The sequence below is a fragment of the Pristiophorus japonicus genome, chromosome 13, assembly GCF_044704955.1.
Source record: "Pristiophorus japonicus isolate sPriJap1 chromosome 13, sPriJap1.hap1, whole genome shotgun sequence".
Classification (NCBI taxonomy): domain Eukaryota; kingdom Metazoa; phylum Chordata; class Chondrichthyes; family Pristiophoridae; genus Pristiophorus; species Pristiophorus japonicus.
Window position 1 is genome coordinate 66,441,582 of NC_091989.1, and position 21,474 is coordinate 66,463,055.

Below are 21,474 nucleotides of genomic sequence, written 5' to 3' on the forward strand. Positions count from 1 at the left end.
GGGTTGTGGATGTTCAGTCTATGAATATATTCAAGATGGAGATTAAAAATTTGGGGGGCGCATTGAGAATCAAGGGATGAGGTTAGGGCAGGAAAGTGGAATTAATGTAGAAGTTCAACCATGATCTTATTGAATGACGGAGCAGGCTCGAGGGGATGTATGGCCTACTTCTGCTCCTATTTCTTATGTTCTTTAGTATATCTCTTAGCGTCACATCTACAGCAGCAGCAAAACTGACCCCTCACCCCAAGAAAACTGGCCTTCAGAACACTCAAATGTGGTTCTGCACGTGTTGCCTCTCCTTCCCCAAACATTGGAGAAAGGCATCCTGTTCTAATGGAGTCCAAATTATCCTACATGTTGTAATGTTACTACCCCATGATATGTGGTATGCTAGCACTGGTCCACAGGGGAAGGCCCAAGCAGAGACCAAATACTTTCCCCACTCACAGGAGGAAGAGAAGAACTCAGAAGGCCAGACACACCACCGCAAAGTTAGCAGACCAAGATTTCCAGCAGGTCGTCTTGGCCACAGAACAACTGTACTGCAAAGACTAAGGCGGCAGAATTATGGGTGGGGGAGAAAAAGAGCATTGCTTGACTATTTGTCAAGTAAACCTTAACTGTGCATAGGAAGAGGAAAAGACCACAAAACTCCTGGAGCCTGCTCTGCCATTCAATTAGATTATGGCTGATCTGTACCTCAACATCACTTTCCCGCCTTTGATCCATAACCCTCGATACCCTTACCCAACAAAACTCGTGATTGAATTCTGACTGGCAACATTAATTCTTGTTTATAAACACAGACATATAGCAAATGGCAGTAGTAGGACACACACAAAATTGATGGCCAAATTTACAGAATACAATTCTGTTAAATGTCAGTAACCATTTGTTATGCCAAGAAAACTTGCAAAAATCTCTTCAGCTGAGTAAAACTAACAAACCCAGTTGAACAGTTTTAACATTCATTGCCAAATTTGGTGGTATAATGATCATGGGATCAGACAGTTAACAAGCTTACCTTATCAAGTAGGTTGTAAAAGTCAGCATTGCCAGCACATAAGTACCTGCCCAGCAACGTGGCATGGGTGGTGAAGATTGTTGCTATGGGGAGGTTTCGGATTCTGCTCAGTATCAGTCCCACGCCTGACTGCCATTCATGAAACTGGGCAATGAGCTTTGGCTTGTCCTGGAACTGATCAGAGAGCTGGAAAACAAAACAATGGAAACATCTGAAAGATGCACGTTACAAGCTACGAATAGATGGATAGTAGGTATCCGACACAAACAAATACAACTGTATATTGAGCGAGAATCAGTGTTGCAAGATAGTGACCCATTAATCATGTTGGTGCCAAGGTAAAAATTCACCACACCACATTTAAAGTCACAACCAAAAGGAGGAATCTTTATACAATAACTAAGCTAAGAAAGAAAGAATTCCATTTAAAATATACACATCAAACCTATGGTTCTTGCCTCTCCTAGGAGATTGCATGGCTCCGGGTGGGGTGGAGTGTAAAAATGTTGCAAAACATGGGGTATTGCAGTTGTGTGAGGCAGACTGGTTGGGCCGGATGCTCGTTACCTGTCCGCCATTGTTCATAAGTTTATATGCAACCTTCAGCGCTGCTGACCGAGGGCCATGTGGCTCTTTGCCAGCCAGCGCGCGGACAGGATGAGCCGAAATGTCCTCATTCTCTGCTGTAAATTTCTATGTTTCTATGGTATGATGCTAGTCCAGTTTACTCATGGTCCCTGAATTCACAGCTTCCCTCTACCATGTACTCCTTCCAGATGTGGCACAGTTGAATAACAGCCAACATTGATAAGTAGATTGGAAACTGGAGACCACAGTCCCACTCCAGGAACTGGAGCACATAAATCTAGGCCGATACTCCAGTGCAGTGCTGTGGGAGTGCTGCACTGTCAGAGCTGCCGTCTTTCGGATGAGATGTTAAACCAAGGCCCCATCTGCCCCCTCAGGTGGATGTAAAAGATCCCATGGCAGTATTTCGAAGATGATAAGGGGTGTTCTCCCTGGTGTCCTTTCAAATATCTATCCTTCAATCATCATAACAAAGAGAGATTAATTGGTCATTATCACATTGCTGTTTGTGGGATTTTGCTGTGCGCAAGTTGGCTGCCGCATTTCCTACATTAAAACAGTGACTACAATCTAAAAACACTTCATTGGCTGTAAAGTGCTTTAAGACATCTGGTGGTCATGAAAGGTGCTCTATAGATGCAGGTCTTTTTTTCCTTCTTTCTTTAAATTAACTTAAAAATGCCTGGTTGCAACTGCATTGCTCGAGTTCAAAGAGGTGCCAGAGCTCCATTCTCCAAGGTCTGACCCGAATGAGCTGCGTTGGATTTTGAACTGGTCCTTGCACATAGGTACAGGAGGAGGCCATTCAGCCTGCAATTCTTTTCCACCATTTAATTAGATCTTGGCTGGTCTGTATCTCAACATTTGTTCCATGCCAGTAAAGTGTTATTTCTAGTAGTTCACACATTGACCTCACCAGAATGAGGCATATTTGCTCCATTCCCCAGCAGCCTTTGCGACTTTTGGCAGTCAGGAACAAGTTGGGAAAAAAGTACCACTCCCTCCACTGTTCTCCGAAAATGTGCTTTAACCCAACCTCAACAAAGCACCTTTATCACACTGGTGTAAGTTTTCTTTCATTTCACAAATGAGCCATCCTTTTAGCTTCCCTGTAAAAGAGATGGTCAATTTAATCCAGTCATGGACAGTTTGTGCCACAGACACGTGTCAGGAAAGGCACTAAACTCATGTCCTGTGGAAGGGGGCATGGGGGAAGAGAGATATTTGAAGATGTTCTGAAGTCAAAGATATTGGTACGTTCTACATTAGTTAACATTAATAGCTGAAGTACTGAATAGAGTTGCTAACATAGTATTAAAGTCAATATACCTCTTTCAAAAACAAGGCCGTCAAGGACCCGAAAATTAGAGCATCATTTGATTCGTTGTCATGAGGGGGCATGCCAATGTGGCAGGCATCCCAGAATTCTCCTTTCCATCTGTCCAGATTCCAGGCTGCTGAACCAATATCAAATAGCAGCACATACGGATTACCTTCAATCAACCATCTGCCAAAGCAAACCTGGAAACAAAGGTTGCATGAGTCAGGGTGAATTGCCTCTGATCAGAAAAGGCTTTTTTGAACATTTTACATAAAAATTACCACCAATTCTTTCAAGTTTCTGAACTCATAACCAAGACCTTGTACAGGGTACTATCATAAAAATAAAATAGGAGCAGGAGTAGGCCATTTGGCCCCTTGAGCCTGCTCCACCATTCAATATCATGGCTGATCTGATCCTGGCCTCAACGCCACTTCCCAGCCCACTCCCCATAACCCTCGACTCCCTCATCATTGAAAAAATCTGTCTTTCTCCACCTTAAATATATTCAAAGACCCAGCCTCCACAGCTCTCTGGGGTAGAGAATTACAAAGATTCACAATGCTCAGAGAAGAAATTCCTCATTTCTGTCTTAAATTGGCGACCTCTTATTCCGAAACAATGCCCCCTAGTTCTAGATTCCCTCATGAGGGGAAACATTCTTTGTGCATCTATGCTGTCAAGACCCCTCAGAATCTTATATATTTCAATAAGATCACATCTCATTCTTCTAAGCTCCAAACTGCTCAACCTTTCATAAGAACATAAGAAATAGGAGCAGGAGTAGGCCAACTGGCCCCTCGAGCCTGCTCTGCCATTTAATAAGATCATGGCTGAACGAATCATGGACACAGCTCTATTTCTCTGCCCGTTCCCCATAACCCTTATCGCTCAAAAATCTGTCCATCTCCGCCTTAAATATATTCAATGACCCAGCCTCCACAGCTCTCTGGGGCAGAGAATTCCATAGATTTACAACCCTCAGAAGAAATTCCTCCTCATCTCAGTTTTATATGGGCGGCCCCTTATTCTGAGACTATGTCCCCTAGTTTTAGTTTCCTCTGAGCTGAAATATCCTCTCTGCATCCCTCATGATTGTCGAGCCCCCTCATTATATTATATGTTTCTTTAAGATCACCACTCATTCTTCTGAACCGAGTATAGGCCCAAACTATCTTCATAAGTCACCTCCCTCATCACCAGAATCAACCGAGTGAACCTTCTCTGAACAGCCTCCAATGCAAGTATATCCCTCCTTAAATATGGAGACCAAAACTGTACACAGTACTCCAGGTGTGGCCTCACCAATATTCTGTAGTTGTAGCAGGACATCTCAGCTTTTATCCTCTATCCCTCTTGTAATAAAGGCCAACATTCCATTTGCCTTCCTGATTACTTGCTGTACCTGCATACTCACTTTTGGTGACTTTTTTTCCTACCAAAGCAGATTACCTCACATTTTTCCACATTATACTCCATTTGTCAAATTGTTGCCCACTCACTGAGCCATCTATATCCTTTTGTAGATTCTGTGCGTCCTCCTCACAACTTGCTTTCATACCTATCTTTATCAGCAGCAAATTTGGCTACATTATGCTCAGTCCCTTCATTCAAGTCATTAATATAAATTGTAAATAGTTGAGGCCCCAGCACCGATCCCTGTGGCACCCCACTAGTTACAGTTTGCCAACCTGAAAATGACCCATTTATCCCGACTCTGTTTTGTTAGTTAGCCAATCCTCTATCCACGCTAATATATTACCCCCAACCCCGGGAACTTTTATCTTGTGCAGTGACCTTTTATGTGCCACCTTATTGAATGCCTTCTGGAAATCTAAATGCACCACATCCACTGGTCCCCCCTTATCTACCCTGCTCGTTACATCCTCAAAGAACTCCAACAAATTTGTGAAACATGATTTCCCCTTCACAAAACCATACCGACACTGCTTGACTGCATTATGATTTTCTAAATGTCCTGCTACTACATCCTTAATAATGGAGTCCAGCATTTTCCCAATGACAGATGTTAGGCTAACTGGTCTATAGTTTTCTGCTTTCTGTCTCCCTCCTTTCTTAAATAGGGGTGTGTTACATTTGCGGTTTTCCAGTCCATTGGGACCACTCCAGAATCCAGGGAATTTTGGTAGATTATAACCAATGCATCCACTTTCTCTGCAGCCACTTCTTTTAAGACCCTAGGATGTAGGCCATCAGGTCCGGTGGACATGTCCAACTTTAGTCTGGTTAGTGAGGTCCTACAAGATGAATTTAGGGAGCTAGGAGCTAAATTAAAAAGTAGGACCTCAAAAAAAGGTAGTAATCTCAGGATTGCTATCTGTGCCACATGCTAGTCAGAGTAGGAATAGCAGGATAGCTCAGATGAATACGTGGTTTGAGGGGTGGTGCAGAAGGGAGGGATTCAAATTCCTGGGACATTGGAACCAGTTCTGAGGGAGGTGGGACCAATACAGACCGGACAATCTGCACCTGGGCAGGACCGGAACCAATGTCTAGGGGGACTGTTTGTTAGTGCTGTTGGAGAAGGCTTAAAATAATATGGCAGGGGGGAGGGAACCCATGCAGGGAGACAGAGGGAAGTAGAATAGGGGCAGAAGCAAAAGATAGAAAGAAGAAAAATAAAAGTGGAAGGCAGAGAAACCCAAGGCAAAAAGCAAAAAGGGCCACATTACAGCAAAATTCTAAAAGGGCAAAGTGTGTTAAAAAGACAAGCCCAAAGGCTCTGTGCCTCAATGCGACGAGTATTCATAATAAGGTGGACGAATTAACTGCGCAGGCAGCAAGTAAGGAATATGATATAATTGGCATCACGGAGACATGGCTCCAGGGTGACCAATGCTGGGAACTCAACATCCAGGGGTATTCAACATTTAGGAAGTATAGACAGAAAGGAAAAGGAGGTGGGGTGGCGTTGCTGGTTAAAGAGCAAATTAACGTAATAGTAAGGAAGGACATTAGCTTGAATGATGTGGAATCGGTATGGGTGGAGCTACAGAATACCAAAGGGCAGAAAACGCTAGTGGGAGTTGTGTACTGACCATCAAACAGTAGTAGTGAGGTTGGGGACAGCATCAAACAAGAAATTAGGGATGCGTGCAATAAAAGGTACAGCAGTTATCATGGGTAACTTTAATTTACATGTAGATTGGGCTAACAAAACTGGTAGCAATGCGATGAAGGAGGATTTCCTGGAGTGTATTCCGGAAGGTTTTCTAGACCAATATGTCGAGGAACCAACTAGAGGGCTGGCCATCCTAGATTGGGTGATGTGTAATGAGAAAGGACTAATTAGCAATCTTGTTGTGCGAGGCCCCTTGGGAAGTGTGACCATAATATGGTAGAATTTTTTTATTAAGATGGAGAGTGACAGTTAATTCAGAGACTAGGGTCCTGAACTTAAGGAAAGGTAACATCGATGGTATGAGGCGTGAATTGGCTAGAATAGACTGGCGAGTGATACTTAAACGGTTGATGGTGGAGAGGCAATGGCAAACATTTAAAGATCACATGGATGAACTTCAACAATTGTACATCCCTGTCTGCAGTAAAAAAAAAACAGGGAAGGTGGCGAACAAGGGAAATTAAGGATAGTGTTAAATTCCAAGGAAGAGGCATATAAATTGGCCAGAAAAGCAGCAAATTTGAGAACTGGGAGAATTTTATAGTTCAGCAGAGGAGGACAAAGGGTTTAATTAGGAGGGGGAAAATAGAGTATGAGGGGAAGCTTGCTGGGAACATAAAAACTGACTGCATAAGCTTCTACAGATATGTGAAGAGAAAAAGATTGGGAAGACAAACGTAGGTCCCTTGCAGTCAGATTGAGGTGAACTTATAATGGGGAACAAAGAATTGGCAGACCAGTTGAACAAATACTTTGGTTCTGCCTTCACGAAGGAAGGCACAATTAACCTTCCGGAAATATTAGGGGACCGAGGGTCTAGTGAGAAGGAGGAACTGAAGGAAATCCTTATTAGGTGGGAAATTGTGTTAGGGAAATTGGTGGGATTGAAGGCCAATACATCCCTGGGGCCTGATAGTCTGCATCCCAGAGTACTTAAGGAAGTGGCCTAGAAATAGTCGATGATCATTTTCCAACAGTCTATTGACTCTGGATCAGTTCCTATGCACTGGATGGTAGCTAACATAACATCACTTTTTTAAAAAAGGAGGGAGAGAGAAAACAGGTAATTATAGACCGGTTAGCCAGACATTAATAGTGGGGAAAATGTTGGAATCAATTATTAAAGATGAAATAGCAACATATTTGGAAAGCGGGGACAGGATCGGTCCAAGTCAGCATGGATTTACGTAAGGGAAATCATGCTTGACAAATCTTCTAGAATTCTGAGAGGATGTAACTGGTAGAGTGGACAAGGGAGAACCAGTGGATGTGGTTAATGATTTAGATGAGGGAATTGAGTGTAGTATCTCCAAGTTTACAGATGACACTAAGCTGGGTGGCGGTGTGAGCTGTGAGGAGGTCGCTGTGAGTAGGGTGACTTGGACAGATTAGGTGAGTGGGCAAACACATGGCAGATGCAGTATAATGTGGATAAATATGAGGTTATCCACTTTGGTAGCAAAAACACAAAGGCAGATGCAACGAGACCTGGGTGTCATAGTACATCAGTCATTGAAAGCTGGCATGCAGGTACAGCAGGCAGTGAAGAAGGCAAATGGTATGTTGGCCTTCATAGCTAGGGGATTGGAGTATAGGAGCAGGGAGGTCTTGCTGCAGTTGTACAGGGCCTTGAGGCCTCATCTGGAATATTGTGTTCAGTTTTGGTCTCCTAATCTGAGGGAGGACATTCTTGCTATTGAGGAAGTGCAGCAAAGATTCACCAGACTGATTCCTGGGATGGCAGGACTGACATATGAGGAGGGACTGGATCGACTGGGCCTGTATTCACTGGAGTTTAGAAGGAGGAGAGGGGATCTCAGAAACATATAAAATTCTGACGGGACTGGACAGGTTAGATTCAGGAAGAATGTTCCCGATGTTGGGGAAGTCCAGAACCAGGGGACACAGTCTAAGGATAAGGGGTAAGCCATTTGGGATTGAGATGAGGAGAAACTTCTTCACTCAGAGTTGTTAACCTGTGGAATTCCCTACTGCAGAGAGTTGTTGATGCCAGTTCATTGGATATATTCGAGAGATTTAGATGTGGCCCTTATGGCTAAAGGGATCAAGGGGTATGGCGAGAAAGCAGGAAAGGGATACTGAGGTGAACGATTAGCCATGATCTTATTGAATGATGGTGCAGGCTCGAAGGGCCGAATGACCTACTCCTGCACCTATTTTCTATGTTTCTAGTTTCCCTCGTCCTTTATATTTAGTGATAGTTTTAATTCTCCCCCAACCAATAGCTCCTTGTCGATCAATTATTGGGATTTTTTAGTGTATTCTACCGTGAAGTCCGATACAAAATATTTGTTCAAATTCTCTGCCACTTCCCTGTTATCCATTATTAATTCCCCAGTCTCATCCTCTAAGGGACCAACATTCACTTTAGCTACTCTCTTCCTTTTTATATACTTGTAGAAGCTCTGTCAGGTTTTCTATTTATTGCTATTTTCTCTGTCTTTATTATTTATTTAGTCGTCCTTTGCTGGTTTCTAAAAATTTCCCAATGCTCTGTTCTTCACTACATTGTATGCCTTGGTTTTCAATTTGATACCATGCTTTACTTCTTTAGTTAGCCAGTGATGGTCCATCCTTCTCAGAGTGTTTGTTTCTCACTGGAATATAAGTTTGTTGAGAGTTATGAAATATCTCCTTAAAATATTTGCTACTGCTTTTCTACAGTCTTACTCTAATATATTTTCCCAGTCCATTTTAACCAACTCTGCCTTCATACCTTTGTAATTAACTTTATTTAAGTTCTGGACACTAGTTTGAGACCTAGCTTTCTCATCCTCAAACTGAATTTGAGATTCTACCATGCTGTTCCCAAGAGGTTCCTTCACTACGAGATCATTAATTAATCCAGATTTGTACACATTACGAGATCTAGAATAGTCTGCTCCCTCGTTGGTTCCACAACGTATTATTCCAAGAAACCATCCCACATATAGTCTATGAACTCTTCCTCAAGGCTACCTTTACCAATTTGATTTGTTCAATCAATAAGATTAAAATCGCCCATGATAATTGCAGTGCCTTTCTTACAAGCTCCCATTATTTCTTGATTTATACTCTGTCCTACAGTGTGGCTACTGTTTGTGGAGCCTGTCGACCACTCCCACCAGTGACTTCTTTCCCTTAATATTTCTCATCTCCACCCAAACTGACTCTACATCTCGATCTTCTGAGCCAATCTCATTTCTCATTACGGCACTGATCTCATCCCTTATTAACAGAGCTACCCCACCTCCTTTTCCTTTCTACCTATCCTTACGAAATGGCAAATACCCCTGAATATTTAGTTCCCAGCCATGGTCACCTTGCAACCACATCTCTGTAATTGCAATCAGATCATACCCATTTATTTCAATTTGTGCCGTCAATTCATTTATTTTATTACGAATGTTTCATGCATTCAGATAGAGCTTGTGTATGCGCTCTGTCCCTTCCTGTCACACTCTGGTTATTACCCTGATCGCTACCCTGCACTTTTGCCTTTGTAAAGTTTCTGCTCACCCCCTCACGACTATTTCGTTTAAAGCCCTAGTTATTCGATTTGCCAGGAAACTGGCCCCAGCCTGGTTCAAATGAAGTCCATCCCGATGGAACAGCTCCCTCCTATCTCAGTACTCATGAATTGAAACCCATTCTTCCCACACAAATCTTTGAGCCATGCGTTCAATTCTCTGATCCTATTTACCCTATCAAATTTGCTCGTGGCTCAGAGATTACCACCCTTGTGGTTCTGCTTTTTAAATTTAGTCCCTAGCTGCTCATACTACCTACATGGACCACAACAACTGGATCTTTCCCCTCCCACTCCAATTTCCTCTCCAGCCCAGAGGAGATGTCCTTAACCCAGGCACCAGGCAGGCAACACAGCCTTTGGGACTCATGCTCTCGGCTGCAGAAAACAATATCTATCCCCCTAACTATGCTGTCCCCTACTATACTATTACCAACTGCTTTGCTCCACTCCCTTCCTTCCACGAGCTACCTTTGGCCGAGGTCTGGGTCCCTGGTCACCCTCCAGTTCCCCACTCATGATTATTCTTCACACCTCGACAGTGAGTGAGTGTTAACAAGCTGTTTGACTGTGCTGGTATCATAGCTAAGCTCAACTCTGACCAATGTGCATCATCCAGCATGGGACACAATGAACAGCAAATCAGGAATGGAAATCTTTGCCCAAAGCCCCTGCAAAGTGAATTTAAACCAAATGTAGAGGCCCTTCTCAGGTGAAGCACATTTCAATCATCCACATTTCCGACTACTACTTTTGCCTTAATGCGAGATTTAATTTACATCGAATATACTGCACAGAAACAGGCCATTCGGCCCAACCAATCCATGCTGGCATTTATGCTGCACTCGAGCCTCCTCCAGTCTTTCCTCATCTAACTCAATCAGCATAACCCTCTATTCCCTTCTCCCCCATATGCTTGTCCAGCCTCCCCTTAAAATGCATCTGTACGATTCGCTTCAACCACTCCCTGTGGTAGTGAGTTCCACATTCTCACCACTCTTTGGGTAAGGAAGTTTTAAATACTTCTACCATTCAAGTACAGATACTCTTTTCCTTAGATAGGTTTTACTTTAAATTTACTTCCTCATCCATCATGCTCTGTTTATCTGTATGAGGCCCTTCCCCTTCATGTCCAAATTGCGAGATGACACGAGATATGAAATATCATTAAATTACTCATCTACTTCATAAAACAAAGGATCAGTGAAACAGGAAAAAATTTCAGTGAGATACTGGAAGTTATATGCACATTATACATCAATCCAACTTCTGAATATAATTACTATACCCAGATAAAATTAATGCTACATTTCAGGTATTGATTTTACTGTATTACTTTCATTAATTAAAAACCATTTAGCAACTCTCAGAATCTGAATGTACAGGTTAGTCAGCATGTGAAAGGCTACGTTAGAGATGGCCCTTCATCAGACTCTCTGGTGTTAAATCGACCTTTCCCCTTTACCCACTGACTGACCTACTGCACGTTTTAATTTCACATTTCAGCCACCTCCTCCAAATTTGGTCAATTGTTTAGGTTTTGTACTAATACCAAGGTTAATGTTCAAAGGAATTGGGAGCACTCAGGGGAATGGAGGGAATTCCAAAAGTTAGAAATTGCATTACCCAGATGGCCCCTATTTCCAATAAAGCCACAAATCAATGCTCACTATTGAATCGACACTGAACATGTGCAAGCTGCTTCCCCCCAGGCACAGGATAGCCCTTACCTGAAACCCAAAATACCTCATGGAATCCATTGCCTTTCTTATGGCCGAGTTGCTTGGCTCAAACACTTCCACTTGCGTCTTTACATTATGCTCATAATATGGACCTATCAGCACATAGTTTTCTCCCCATTCATCTGCTGTGACTTTAGCCTTCGTCTGGATTACAGTGTAGATACCACCAACTGAAATAAAGCATTTAAAAGCAAGCAATATACTGTTAGAATATATCATTGCTAGAGCACCTCAAGTCTATCCAGATGACTTGTTGAAATGGTCCATCATCTCATTTACACTTTTTGGGATCTGGCCTTGTGAAAATTGCCTGCTGCCTTTGTCTACACAAAACTTCAAGAAGTATTTCCCAGGCAATGAATGGAGATAAATGGAGAATTGATAAAGTGCAACATAGGTGCAAGTTTCCTTCCTTATTTTTCTGATATACAGATCTTAGAATAGCTGAACTGACATTATGCAATAGTACCACTTTTACATGAAATTTTGCATGCGACATTTTAATATTCTTTATATTTATGCGCACATCACCTTGGAAATGCATTGAAGAGTGTGCCAAGTTTTAAAAAAGGAAGAGGACATGGAGTCCTGTCCAAGCTGATGGTGACTCGAGCTATATCCACAATGAAAGTTAAATCAAAATTAATGGCCATTGTTGGGGATGTGAGCAATGGGAATGAATGAGTCACCTGCCCAACATATTGATACTATATGCTTCTGGGAGTACTGACCCCCAACACCCAATTTGTTCTCCTTTCCTGAAGACATTGACTCAGGCTGGTTTACAACCTGCCCGAGAGTACTTCACAGAATGGCCGTTGTTACGAGAGCCTGGGGAGGAGTGGTGATGGGCTGTGCAGCCTCGAGTGGCACCATAACCAAGCTCATTTGCACACATGCACTTTCCAATGGAGACTAATGTTAGCACCCTCAGCTAGTTGATCCCAGTTGAGATCAGCTAAAAGCAAGGATTGAGGCTCAGATCTTGCGGATTGCCTATGTGGAACTGAGCTGCACAATGACACATATCAGCTGGGCCACCAAGGGAGCAAAGCATAAATCAGACTCGGGTGCAAGTTAGATAAGTCCTTTTGCTAGGGAAGAAAATTTAGTTGCCATTTTCAGATCTTCGCATTTCCCTTAGAGAATAGCCTGAAGTAGTGGAAGGATTTTCAGGCCGATTAGCAGTTTGATGTGAACGCTCTTTCCATGACCATAACCATCTTTACACCAGTTGATATGGGTTGTGTACACCCAACGATGAGGGAAAGGGAGGCCACCCACATCCACAGGACACAACTATCCTGCTGGATATCTACCCAGACTTTGGAGCTGGATCTCTGGTTGCCACTCGTTGGGATTGTCTAGAGCAGGGTTTGCATCCTGCTAATGGACTCGAGGTAGGAATGCTAGCACTAAGCCAAATGCTCGCTCCCAACTTAAGGTTTTGGAATAAGCAAATATGCCCCTAGCATTGCCGCCCCCTCCTCGCTATATTTCTATTCCATTTTCCTTTCCATCAATAGTATTTCCTTTTTCCAGCATAATAAGCATTACTAGAATACAAGATGCAGCAAATATGTAAACATCTAAGGTTGGGGTTATGACTGGCATTCACCTGCCCACACAAGTCAACCAAGAAAAAAATAATGTAGTGGTGAATATTGAAAAGAAGAGTAAATTGTTTCATGCCTGACAGATCTTTTGTGGATTGCAACTGACATCGCTTAGTGATGGTTTAAGATTCTTACTGCATCACCTCTATTTATTCAATCTCTAAACTCACGGAAATTGTATATGTTCATTCCACAGCTTAGCACGGGTTAATTTTGACTCGCTTCCCTTTAATATGCTAGTTAGGGTTGGTCACACATTAAGCTTTCACCCAGCAGGCTGGCTGGACATTTCTGAAGTGTAAATCAACACCCAACCTTAAAGATGATGGACCTCTTCCAACAGCCTGTTCAGCCTCAAGACCGAAAGGAGTCTCTAGGTAAACACCAGCAAAATTAAAGCCATTTCCCACAAATGTTTAAGTGTCTCTAGCCTCAGTTTAATTGACCTACCTAGCTACCGTCTCAGGCTTAGCCCAGAGATCTGAAACCTCGGCGTACTGCTCAACTCCAAGCTCATCCTCCTCCCCCACATCTGATCTATTATCAAGACTGCATTCTTCTATCTCTGGAAGATTGCCTACCTCTGCTCGACAGCAAAACCTTAAAAATTGCATCTTTATTACTTCAAATCATGGTTTCTCCCATTGATCTCCTTACGGACTTTCAAAATCTACAGCTCATCTAAAAACACCATGGTCCTCAGTCTTCTCCATTACTGAATCTTCACTCAACTCCACTAGCTTCCTGTGCCCCTTAAAATTGTGAACCTCACCTTCAAACTCCTTCCATGGCCTAGCCCCACCATCCCGCAACAATCTCCTTTAGGCTTGTGTTTCTGCATATACTTTCCGCTCCTCCAAAAGCAACACACTTTTCATTGCCCACTCCCTTTGCAATTGGTGGCTGTTCTTGGTCACTATACACCATCTTGTTTGAGCACCCTCCCATGGTACCTACACATCGTCCACCATCAGAAACCTCCCAAAAGACCCTTCCCGTGAGCCATATTTTCAGCCACTGACCCCCTCAGTCCACTTCCCCCACCGTGAAATTTCCCCGAGATGTTTGTGTGCCCCTGATGCGAGGTATGGAAGTGGTTGCATTTCAATTGTATTTTATGATGTGGAGGCATTAGTATTTTCAGTATTAGCAAATGAAACATGAACACTCGATCTTAATTACTTTTGCTGTCCTTATCCTTTCCCCAAATCAATCACTTTGGACTTGCCAAAAAAAAAAGTGTTAACTCTAATACAAAGAGAAAAATCGAGAAGTAGGATTTGTGGCTAGAGGGAGAATTACCTATCCTGGAGCAACCAATCGGCTATTTGCAGCAGTTTGGTGCCCTCTGTCTACACAAGATAAAAATCAGTTCCAAAAATACAAAAAGCAGGTATTGCAGTGGAATTAATTTTGTAATATCCTTTGATCAAAGGTTAAGATCAGGCCAACAATTTAGTAGTTCCCAGCCCCCACCACATTTGCACATCCAAATCATCACTTCCCCACCCCACCCCCGCTCAGTCTCCAGAACTTCCAAGAAGGGAAAGCAATGGACTTGAGCAAAGACCAGAAGGCAAAGCAGTTCAGAAGAGGCTCGATTTGGAAATACCGTGCAGAGGGGGTTCCATTGTGGGCCTTACCTGCATTGTTCAGTTCCCAGCATTCAGGAACTGCAACTCAAGTTATTGACCGGTATTGTTCCCTCACTTCTTTGCTGCTCCTGCATCTCAAGCCCTCCCCCACCCTCCCAATCGTGGTTGTTGCTCGCTCTCTCACTCGGTTGGTTTATGCCATTCATTGGGGTTTGGGAGAGGGGTGGTGTTGGCTCACTGACCCATCTGCTCTGTTGCTATTCCCAATTATAGGCCGATTGCCTGACCCTTGCTCCACTCGACTTCTCCTGCCACGAATCTTCCAGTCTGGACTCCTCCCGACTGTAAACTCTTCAGTGGGGCAGTCCCCTGTGCTCTGGTCCATATCTGCCAGTGTAAAAGTTCAGCTGGTTGCCAACCCTGCCTTGAGACAACTGCACAGAGGAAGCTGAAAGATCCTCTGGAAACAATCTTCAAGGCAAGACAACAACAGAACTCGCTTTCTTCTCAAATCTTCTCCTTAATCCTGGATTCTACTGAACTCTCGGGTGAACTTCACTGGCTTCTGTGCTCTTTACTGCTCAGTTGGGCAGAAGCCCACTTTCTCACCTGCACCTGGCCCGATTTCCACTCTGGTGCTGGTTTCTGGCCTCCAACATTGTGAAGTACACTGCTCTGCTGGTTTCCTGGATTTATCGCCATTTGCCCCCAGATCTCCTGTGCTGGACTTCAGTAGCAGCACCGCATGGAGGAGCCAGCAGAGGAATGGTTTATTTGGTTGCAATCAGCTTACTCAATGTTTTCCTGGAGCAGTCTCCACACTTCCTTGCCACTGATCCTTGGATCAACTGTATTCATTGGTCCCCTGAATTACTGGCCTATACTCCACTTTTCCACAAGCCCCACTCCAGGGACTTGTGCTCCAAAAAAAAAAAGCTAGGCTGACACTCCAGTGCAGTGTTGAGGGAGTGCTGCACTGTCGGAGGTGCCATCTTTCGGATGACACGTTAAACAGAGGTCCCGTCTGCTCTCTCAAGTGGAGATAAAAGATCCCATGGCACTATTTCAAAGAAGAACAGGGGAGTTATCCCCGATGTTCTGGCCAATATTTATCCCTCAAATCAACATAACAAAAATAACAGATCATCTGGTCACATTGTTGTTTGTGGGAACTTGCTTGTGTGCAAATTGGCTGCCGCATTTCCTACATTGCAACAGTGACTCAAAGTATTTCATTGGCTGTAAGGAGCTTTGCGACGTTCAGTGGTCATGAAAGGCACTATATCAATCCAAGTCTCTCTCTTTTTAGCTCCTGGGCTGCCACATTTCCTAAACCGCAGCCTGGTCCTCCACTCGTCTCCCGGGTCATCACACATTCACATCCTGGATCTTTTTTTTGAATTCGTGAACCGGGTATTTCCAACACTTGTTATTACCACAAACTGCTACTACTTGCTAGATGCAAAACACATGTCGGATATGTTGGGTATAACCAGAACTTAGGTTACAACAAACCCAGGTCCCCTGAATTCTCACTTGGGTTTATAAATAGAGGAATAGAATATAAAAGCTAACGATCATGCTAGAACTTTATAAATCTAGGCCCCAGTTGGAGTATGTAAAGGGTACAGATGAGGCTTAACCGGGTGCTGCCAGAGACGAGGGAGTTCAGTTACGAGGAGAGGTTGGAAAAGTTAGGACTGTTCTCCTTGGAATAGAGAATGTTAATGTGTGACCCAATAGAGGTTTACAAGATGATGAGAGCTTTTGATAAGAGTAAATAGGGGGGGGGGGGGAAACATTCCCTCTGGCGAGTTGTTCAAAAACTAGAGGTGATAGATTCAAAATCGCTGGAAAAAGATATGGAGATGAGGAGGAAATCCCCCCCCCCCCCCCAAAAGAGTTGTCGGGGTCTGGAACGCTCTACCTGAAAAGGTGGTGGAAACGGATTCCATAAATAATTTTAAAAGGGAGTTGGACAGGTACTTGAGAATGAGGGACGGTCACGTATTGGTTATGTTACTGGACTAGTAACCCAGAGACCGGGACTAAAAACTCTTTTTGGAATTTATCTGCAAAACAAAACACATTAAACCGTGCCACCCGACCTGGGTGACACACCAGACATTTACAAGGCCCTTTTTTTTTCTTTTTTTTGGGGTTTTTTTTTTTTTCTTCTTTTTTTTGGTTTTTTTTTGGGGCACTAAAATCACAATTTTTCCCCAGTGCCCCCTATAAAAGGGAAGGGGACACTAAAAACACCGGCAATTAAAACAAATTAAACTTTAAAACGTAAAATCAAATTAAAATTTGGTTGCCGGGCGTGATGATGCACTCCAGTCCCTCCGGTGCCCACCTCTCGCGGAAGGCTGCGAGCGTACCGGTGGACACCGCGTGCTCCATCTCCAAAGACACCCTGGACCGGATGCAAGAGCGGAAGAGAGGCAGGCAGTCAGGTTGAACGACCCCCTCGACCGCCCGCTGCCTGGACCGGCTGATGGCACCCTTGGCCGTGCCCAGGAGCAGTCCTACGAGGAGGCCTTCGGACCTACCCGCTCCCCTCCGCACAGGGTGCCCAAAGATCAGGAGAGTGGGACTGAAGTGCAGCCAGAATTTCAGGAGCAGCCCCTTCAAATAATGGAACAGGGGCTGCAACCTCGTGCACTCAATAAAAACATGGAACACGGACTCCTCCAGACCGCAGAAATTGCAGGCGGCCTGGGAGTCCGTGAACCGGCTTAAAAATTTGTTGCACGGCACTGCTTCGTGCACCACCCTCCAGGCCAAGTCCCCGACGAATAGTGGGAGGACCCCTGCGTAGAGTGCCCTCCATCGGGGACCCCCGCCTCCTCCGGACGGCAAGATGGTACGCCATGGCGTGTCCGGACGGCAGGCGAGGATGGCAAAGTTGAGAGTGTGCAGGAGCAGCCCGTACATGAAACCCCTCCGCGCGGAACTGAAAGGCACGGAGGGGATTTCCCCGAGGCGGCTCAAGTTGTGAGGCGCCGGCCCCCGAGGGAGGTTCCGGGGTTTGGCGCCGATGAGGAATTCCGTCCGGACGGGGGTCAGTTCGGACGGGATCTCCCCACGTGCTTGAGCCTCCTCGATGCACCTAACGGAGTCAGGGCCCAGAGCTGTTTTTAGCGACTCGATGGCATCGGCCGCGTGGCGGACGTTTCTGGCGCCATCCAGCCCGCTCCTCCGCCATCGAGCAGGTCCCTGACCCTGGTCACCTCACCAGCCACAGCCCTCTCTTCCGACCGCCACATAAAACCTCGGTCGTGGAGGTACGGATTCCCGAGCAGCGGCTCCTGCAGGACGGCCGCCACTCCAGCCGGCGGAGAGCTGCGCTTGGTGGAGACTTTGTTCCAGACCCTGATGAGTTCCCTGTAAAAGACAGGCAGCTCCCGGAGGGCGGTCCTAGCACCCCCCAAGTTCACAAACAGGAGCTGCGTGTCATAATTGAGGTCGCGCTGCTGGCGGAAGAAATACCTTGCCAGAGCACACCACCTAGGAGGAGGCTCGACGTAAAGGTATCTCTGCAGGGTCTGAAGACGGAAAGTCGCGAGCTGGGCGCTGACGCACACCAACGACTTCAGAGACCTGGACTAATGATCTGAAGTCAAGAGGCAGCTGGGGAATTTAAATTCAGTTAATTAAATAAATCTGGAATAAAAAGCTAGCATCAGTAAATAGTGATTATGGGCCCAAATTTGGCCCTCCGTTTTTTTCGCCGCATTTACTTGAGGTGTGCCGACTTTCCACACAAAACGGTGCCGAAAAGATAGCCATATTCTCCCCGCTCTGTCAACTGTCCTTGTGCTTGTGCTTGGCGCAGCATGGCAATTACAGTGGGGGGCAGAGCTAGGGCCCTGCGCTCAAGAGTGGCAGCAGCTCAACGCATGCGCACTGGAGGTTTCAAGCATGTGCAGTCGCTCCTCTGCAGCGTGGGACTCGATGTTCCGCCCCTATCCTAGGCAGAGTGGCGTCACGACGAGCGCCGGGCTGCTACACGTCAAGGAGAGAGTCCTGCACCTATCCCGCCCGGCCGAGTGGCCTCCCGCATCAAGTAGGACTTGATTTTTATTTATTGATGGTTGTGCTTTTTAGTGAGGAGATTTGATTTTTTTTGGGGGGGGAAAAAGAACAGTCCACCAGTCCCTCGTGCACTGGGACTGCAGCATGTGTTCTGCGAGCCCAGCTAACTGCGTTCTCTCCCCCGCCCAGGCGCCCCACCCACCCGCACCTATCCCCAATAGAGTGGCCTCTCGCACTGGCAGGCCCGCTGACTTCCCGGGCCGGATTATGAAGGTAGGATTTAAGTTTTATTTACTTATTTTTTAATATATTATTGATGATTTTTATGCTTCTTGAATGTTGTTGAGAAGATGTTTAGTGCTTTGCAAGGTCCTCTCCGCTTCCCCCCCTCACCCATCTCTGTCTACCTGCACTGATTTCTTAACTCTCGCAAGGGTTTTCTGTGTGGCTACATACGCTGGCCTAAGTTAGTTTGCAGCAACTATTATCTGTCCAAACTGGCTTAACTGACCAAAACAGGCATAGGTGGCTGGTAATGCCCCCTTTTGAAAAAAAAACTAAACTTAAAAAAAAACTACTCACTTACACTGGCGCAAATTAAATGTGCAAAATGTGGATTTTTAAGATACTCCAGAAAAATCAAGTTGCTCCAAAAAAAAAAACAGAGCAACTCCTGGGCAAATTTGGGCCCTATGAAACCACTGTATGGTCATAAAACCCCATCTGGTTCACTAACGTCCTTTAATGTCAGCTGTGGCTCAATGGGCAGTAGTCTTGCCTCGGAGTAGTAAGGTTGTGGGTTCAAGTCCCACTTGAGCACATAAATCTAAGCTGACACTCTAGTGCAGTGCTGAGGGAGTGCTGCACTGTCAGAGGTGCCGTCTTTCAGATGAGATGTTACACCGAGGCCCCACCTGCTCTCAGCTGGATGTAAAAGATACCATGGCACTATTTCAAAGAGCAGGGGAGTTCTCCCTGGTGTCCTGGCTAATATTTATCCCTCAATCAACATCACTAAGAACAGATTACTTCATTGACTGCAAAGCACCTTGAGACATCCAGTGGTCACGAAAGGTGCTATATAAATGCAAGACTTTCATTAGGGAAGGAAATCTGCTGTCCTCACCTCATCTGGCCTATATGTCTCTCCAGACCCACAGCATTGTGGTCGACTGAACTGCCCGCAGCAAGTCACTCAGTTGTACCAAACTGCTACAAAGAGCAGCGGTTCAAGAAGGCGGCTCACCACCACCTTCTCATGGGCAATAAATGCTGGCTTTGCTAGTGACATCCACATCCCAGGAACAATAATAAAAATGAACTTACAGGACTATGGACAAAAAGCAGGGATGTGGGACTAAGAACGACAACGACAGGCATGATGGGCCGAACGGCCTCCTTCTGAGCTGTAAATTTCTATGATTCAAACCGCAATATAAAAAGAGCTTTAGGTTTGTTTTTCCAAAGCAAAAATGGTCCCAAATTTTGAACCATGATTCTGAAACATTGCTGAAAATCTTGTAATGCCATGTAATAAAAGAGAATTAACTTATTCTGGTCACAGCAAAGGCCTGTTATTTAAATTGGGAATTAATTTTTTTTTGGGGGGGGGGGGGGGGGGTTTGAGGGTGAGGTTGTGTCAGCTTTTTAAGAGCAATTTGGCAGCTTTTGACCAGAATAAGGGGTGGGGGCAACATGAAAATTAGAGATAGGCCATTTAGGAGTGAAATCGGGAAGCACTTTTTCCCCCACACAAAAGTAGTTGAAATCTGGAACGCGCTCTTCCCCCAGAAGCTTACGGATACTGGGACAACTGGCATTTTCAAAAAAGGGAGATCAATAAGATTTTTGTTAGGTAAATGCATCAAGGGATTTGGCAAGTAAATGGAGTGGCAGTACAGATCAGCCATGATCGAATTGAATGGCAGAATCTCCAGAACAGACTCGAGGGGTTAAGTGGCGTAATACGACTCAAATTGTATCAATATTTAAATATAAAATCAGTCTGAAAAAGGAAAAACAACCATCTATAGCCCAATCTGTGGGAGGGTTAGAGGTCATGGACTCAGTTCCAGGCTCTGTGGACTTTGTTCTATTACATGAAATACCAAATTCTGTACAACTCACAGGAAAAGGCGAACCATGCAACTTCCCACCTTGCAAACCAATCGCGTTGTTTAAACCAACCCCTCACTCAAAGGCAATTCCGAATGTCAACTGGCTCGAAGTTAATGAGCAACTTGTAAAAAGGTCAGAGGTCCAGAGAGCCGATAACAGAGACTGGCCGTGAAATTAAAAGGTTAACACGCCAGTTCTACGCTATTACAACGGGGATGAATCATTCGAAATGGCTCATTTCGAAATTAAGCGTTCTTGTCAAATCCGATAGCAAATTAGCGCCTAATGGTTTGGACACATTTGGGGAACGGGTGGTTAGCACTGCACCAGGGGTTTCTGCAGCTGGAACCGGTTACTGACCTTTGTTGGCGACTTCCCAAGAAATCTCAAAGAACATTAGATCTTCCACGGGTAAATTTTCATCTTCCCAGAGAGGGAGCCCGTTTAAAGAGGTCACCGAAAGTGACCTGACCAGCGGCATTTTTGTGAACCTCCCCCACCTCTCTCTCCTCAGGTCGAAAATGTATAAAAGTTGACTTTGCCTGCTCTTCAATCGCTAGCGCCTGTCCTGGCTCAGTAAAATACTCCCCGAGTGGTGGTGGTGGTAGTAGTAGTAGTTCATTGGCAAGCACAGTAGTGACGTTGCTCAGGTTTAAAGCACCTCCCGGGAGTTCGGCACAAGTCCCTGGCCTGAAAGGAGATAGAAGAAGGGTCCTGAGCCAGGAGTGCACCCAACAGCTGAGACATGCCTTTATCAC

General features: G+C 44.9%; 1 protein-coding gene across 2 annotated transcripts in view; it reads right to left on the reverse strand.

Annotated features, from left to right (window-relative positions):
- The window catches only part of gys2 (glycogen synthase 2), a 67,616-nt gene extending 46,383 nt beyond the window's left edge, over positions 1–21,233 (reverse strand). Inside the window, exons 1-5 of one of the 2 annotated variants that reach the window (XM_070896685.1) lie at positions 21,077–21,233; positions 11,354–11,519; positions 9,960–9,972; positions 1,697–1,720; positions 1,028–1,192 (exon numbers count right to left, since the gene is read on the reverse strand). In XM_070896685.1, coding sequence (XP_070752786.1) covers positions 1,028–1,192; positions 1,697–1,720; positions 9,960–9,972; positions 11,354–11,519; positions 21,077–21,197 — 489 coding nt within the window. In that variant the 5' untranslated portion in view covers positions 21,198–21,233. Of the gene's footprint in view, positions 1–1,027; positions 1,214–1,696; positions 1,721–2,944; positions 3,137–9,959; positions 9,973–11,337; positions 11,520–21,076 lie in introns of both variants that reach the window. The other variant, XM_070896684.1, reaches the window with a different exon arrangement.
- Positions 21,234–21,474: the final 241 nt, after the last annotated feature.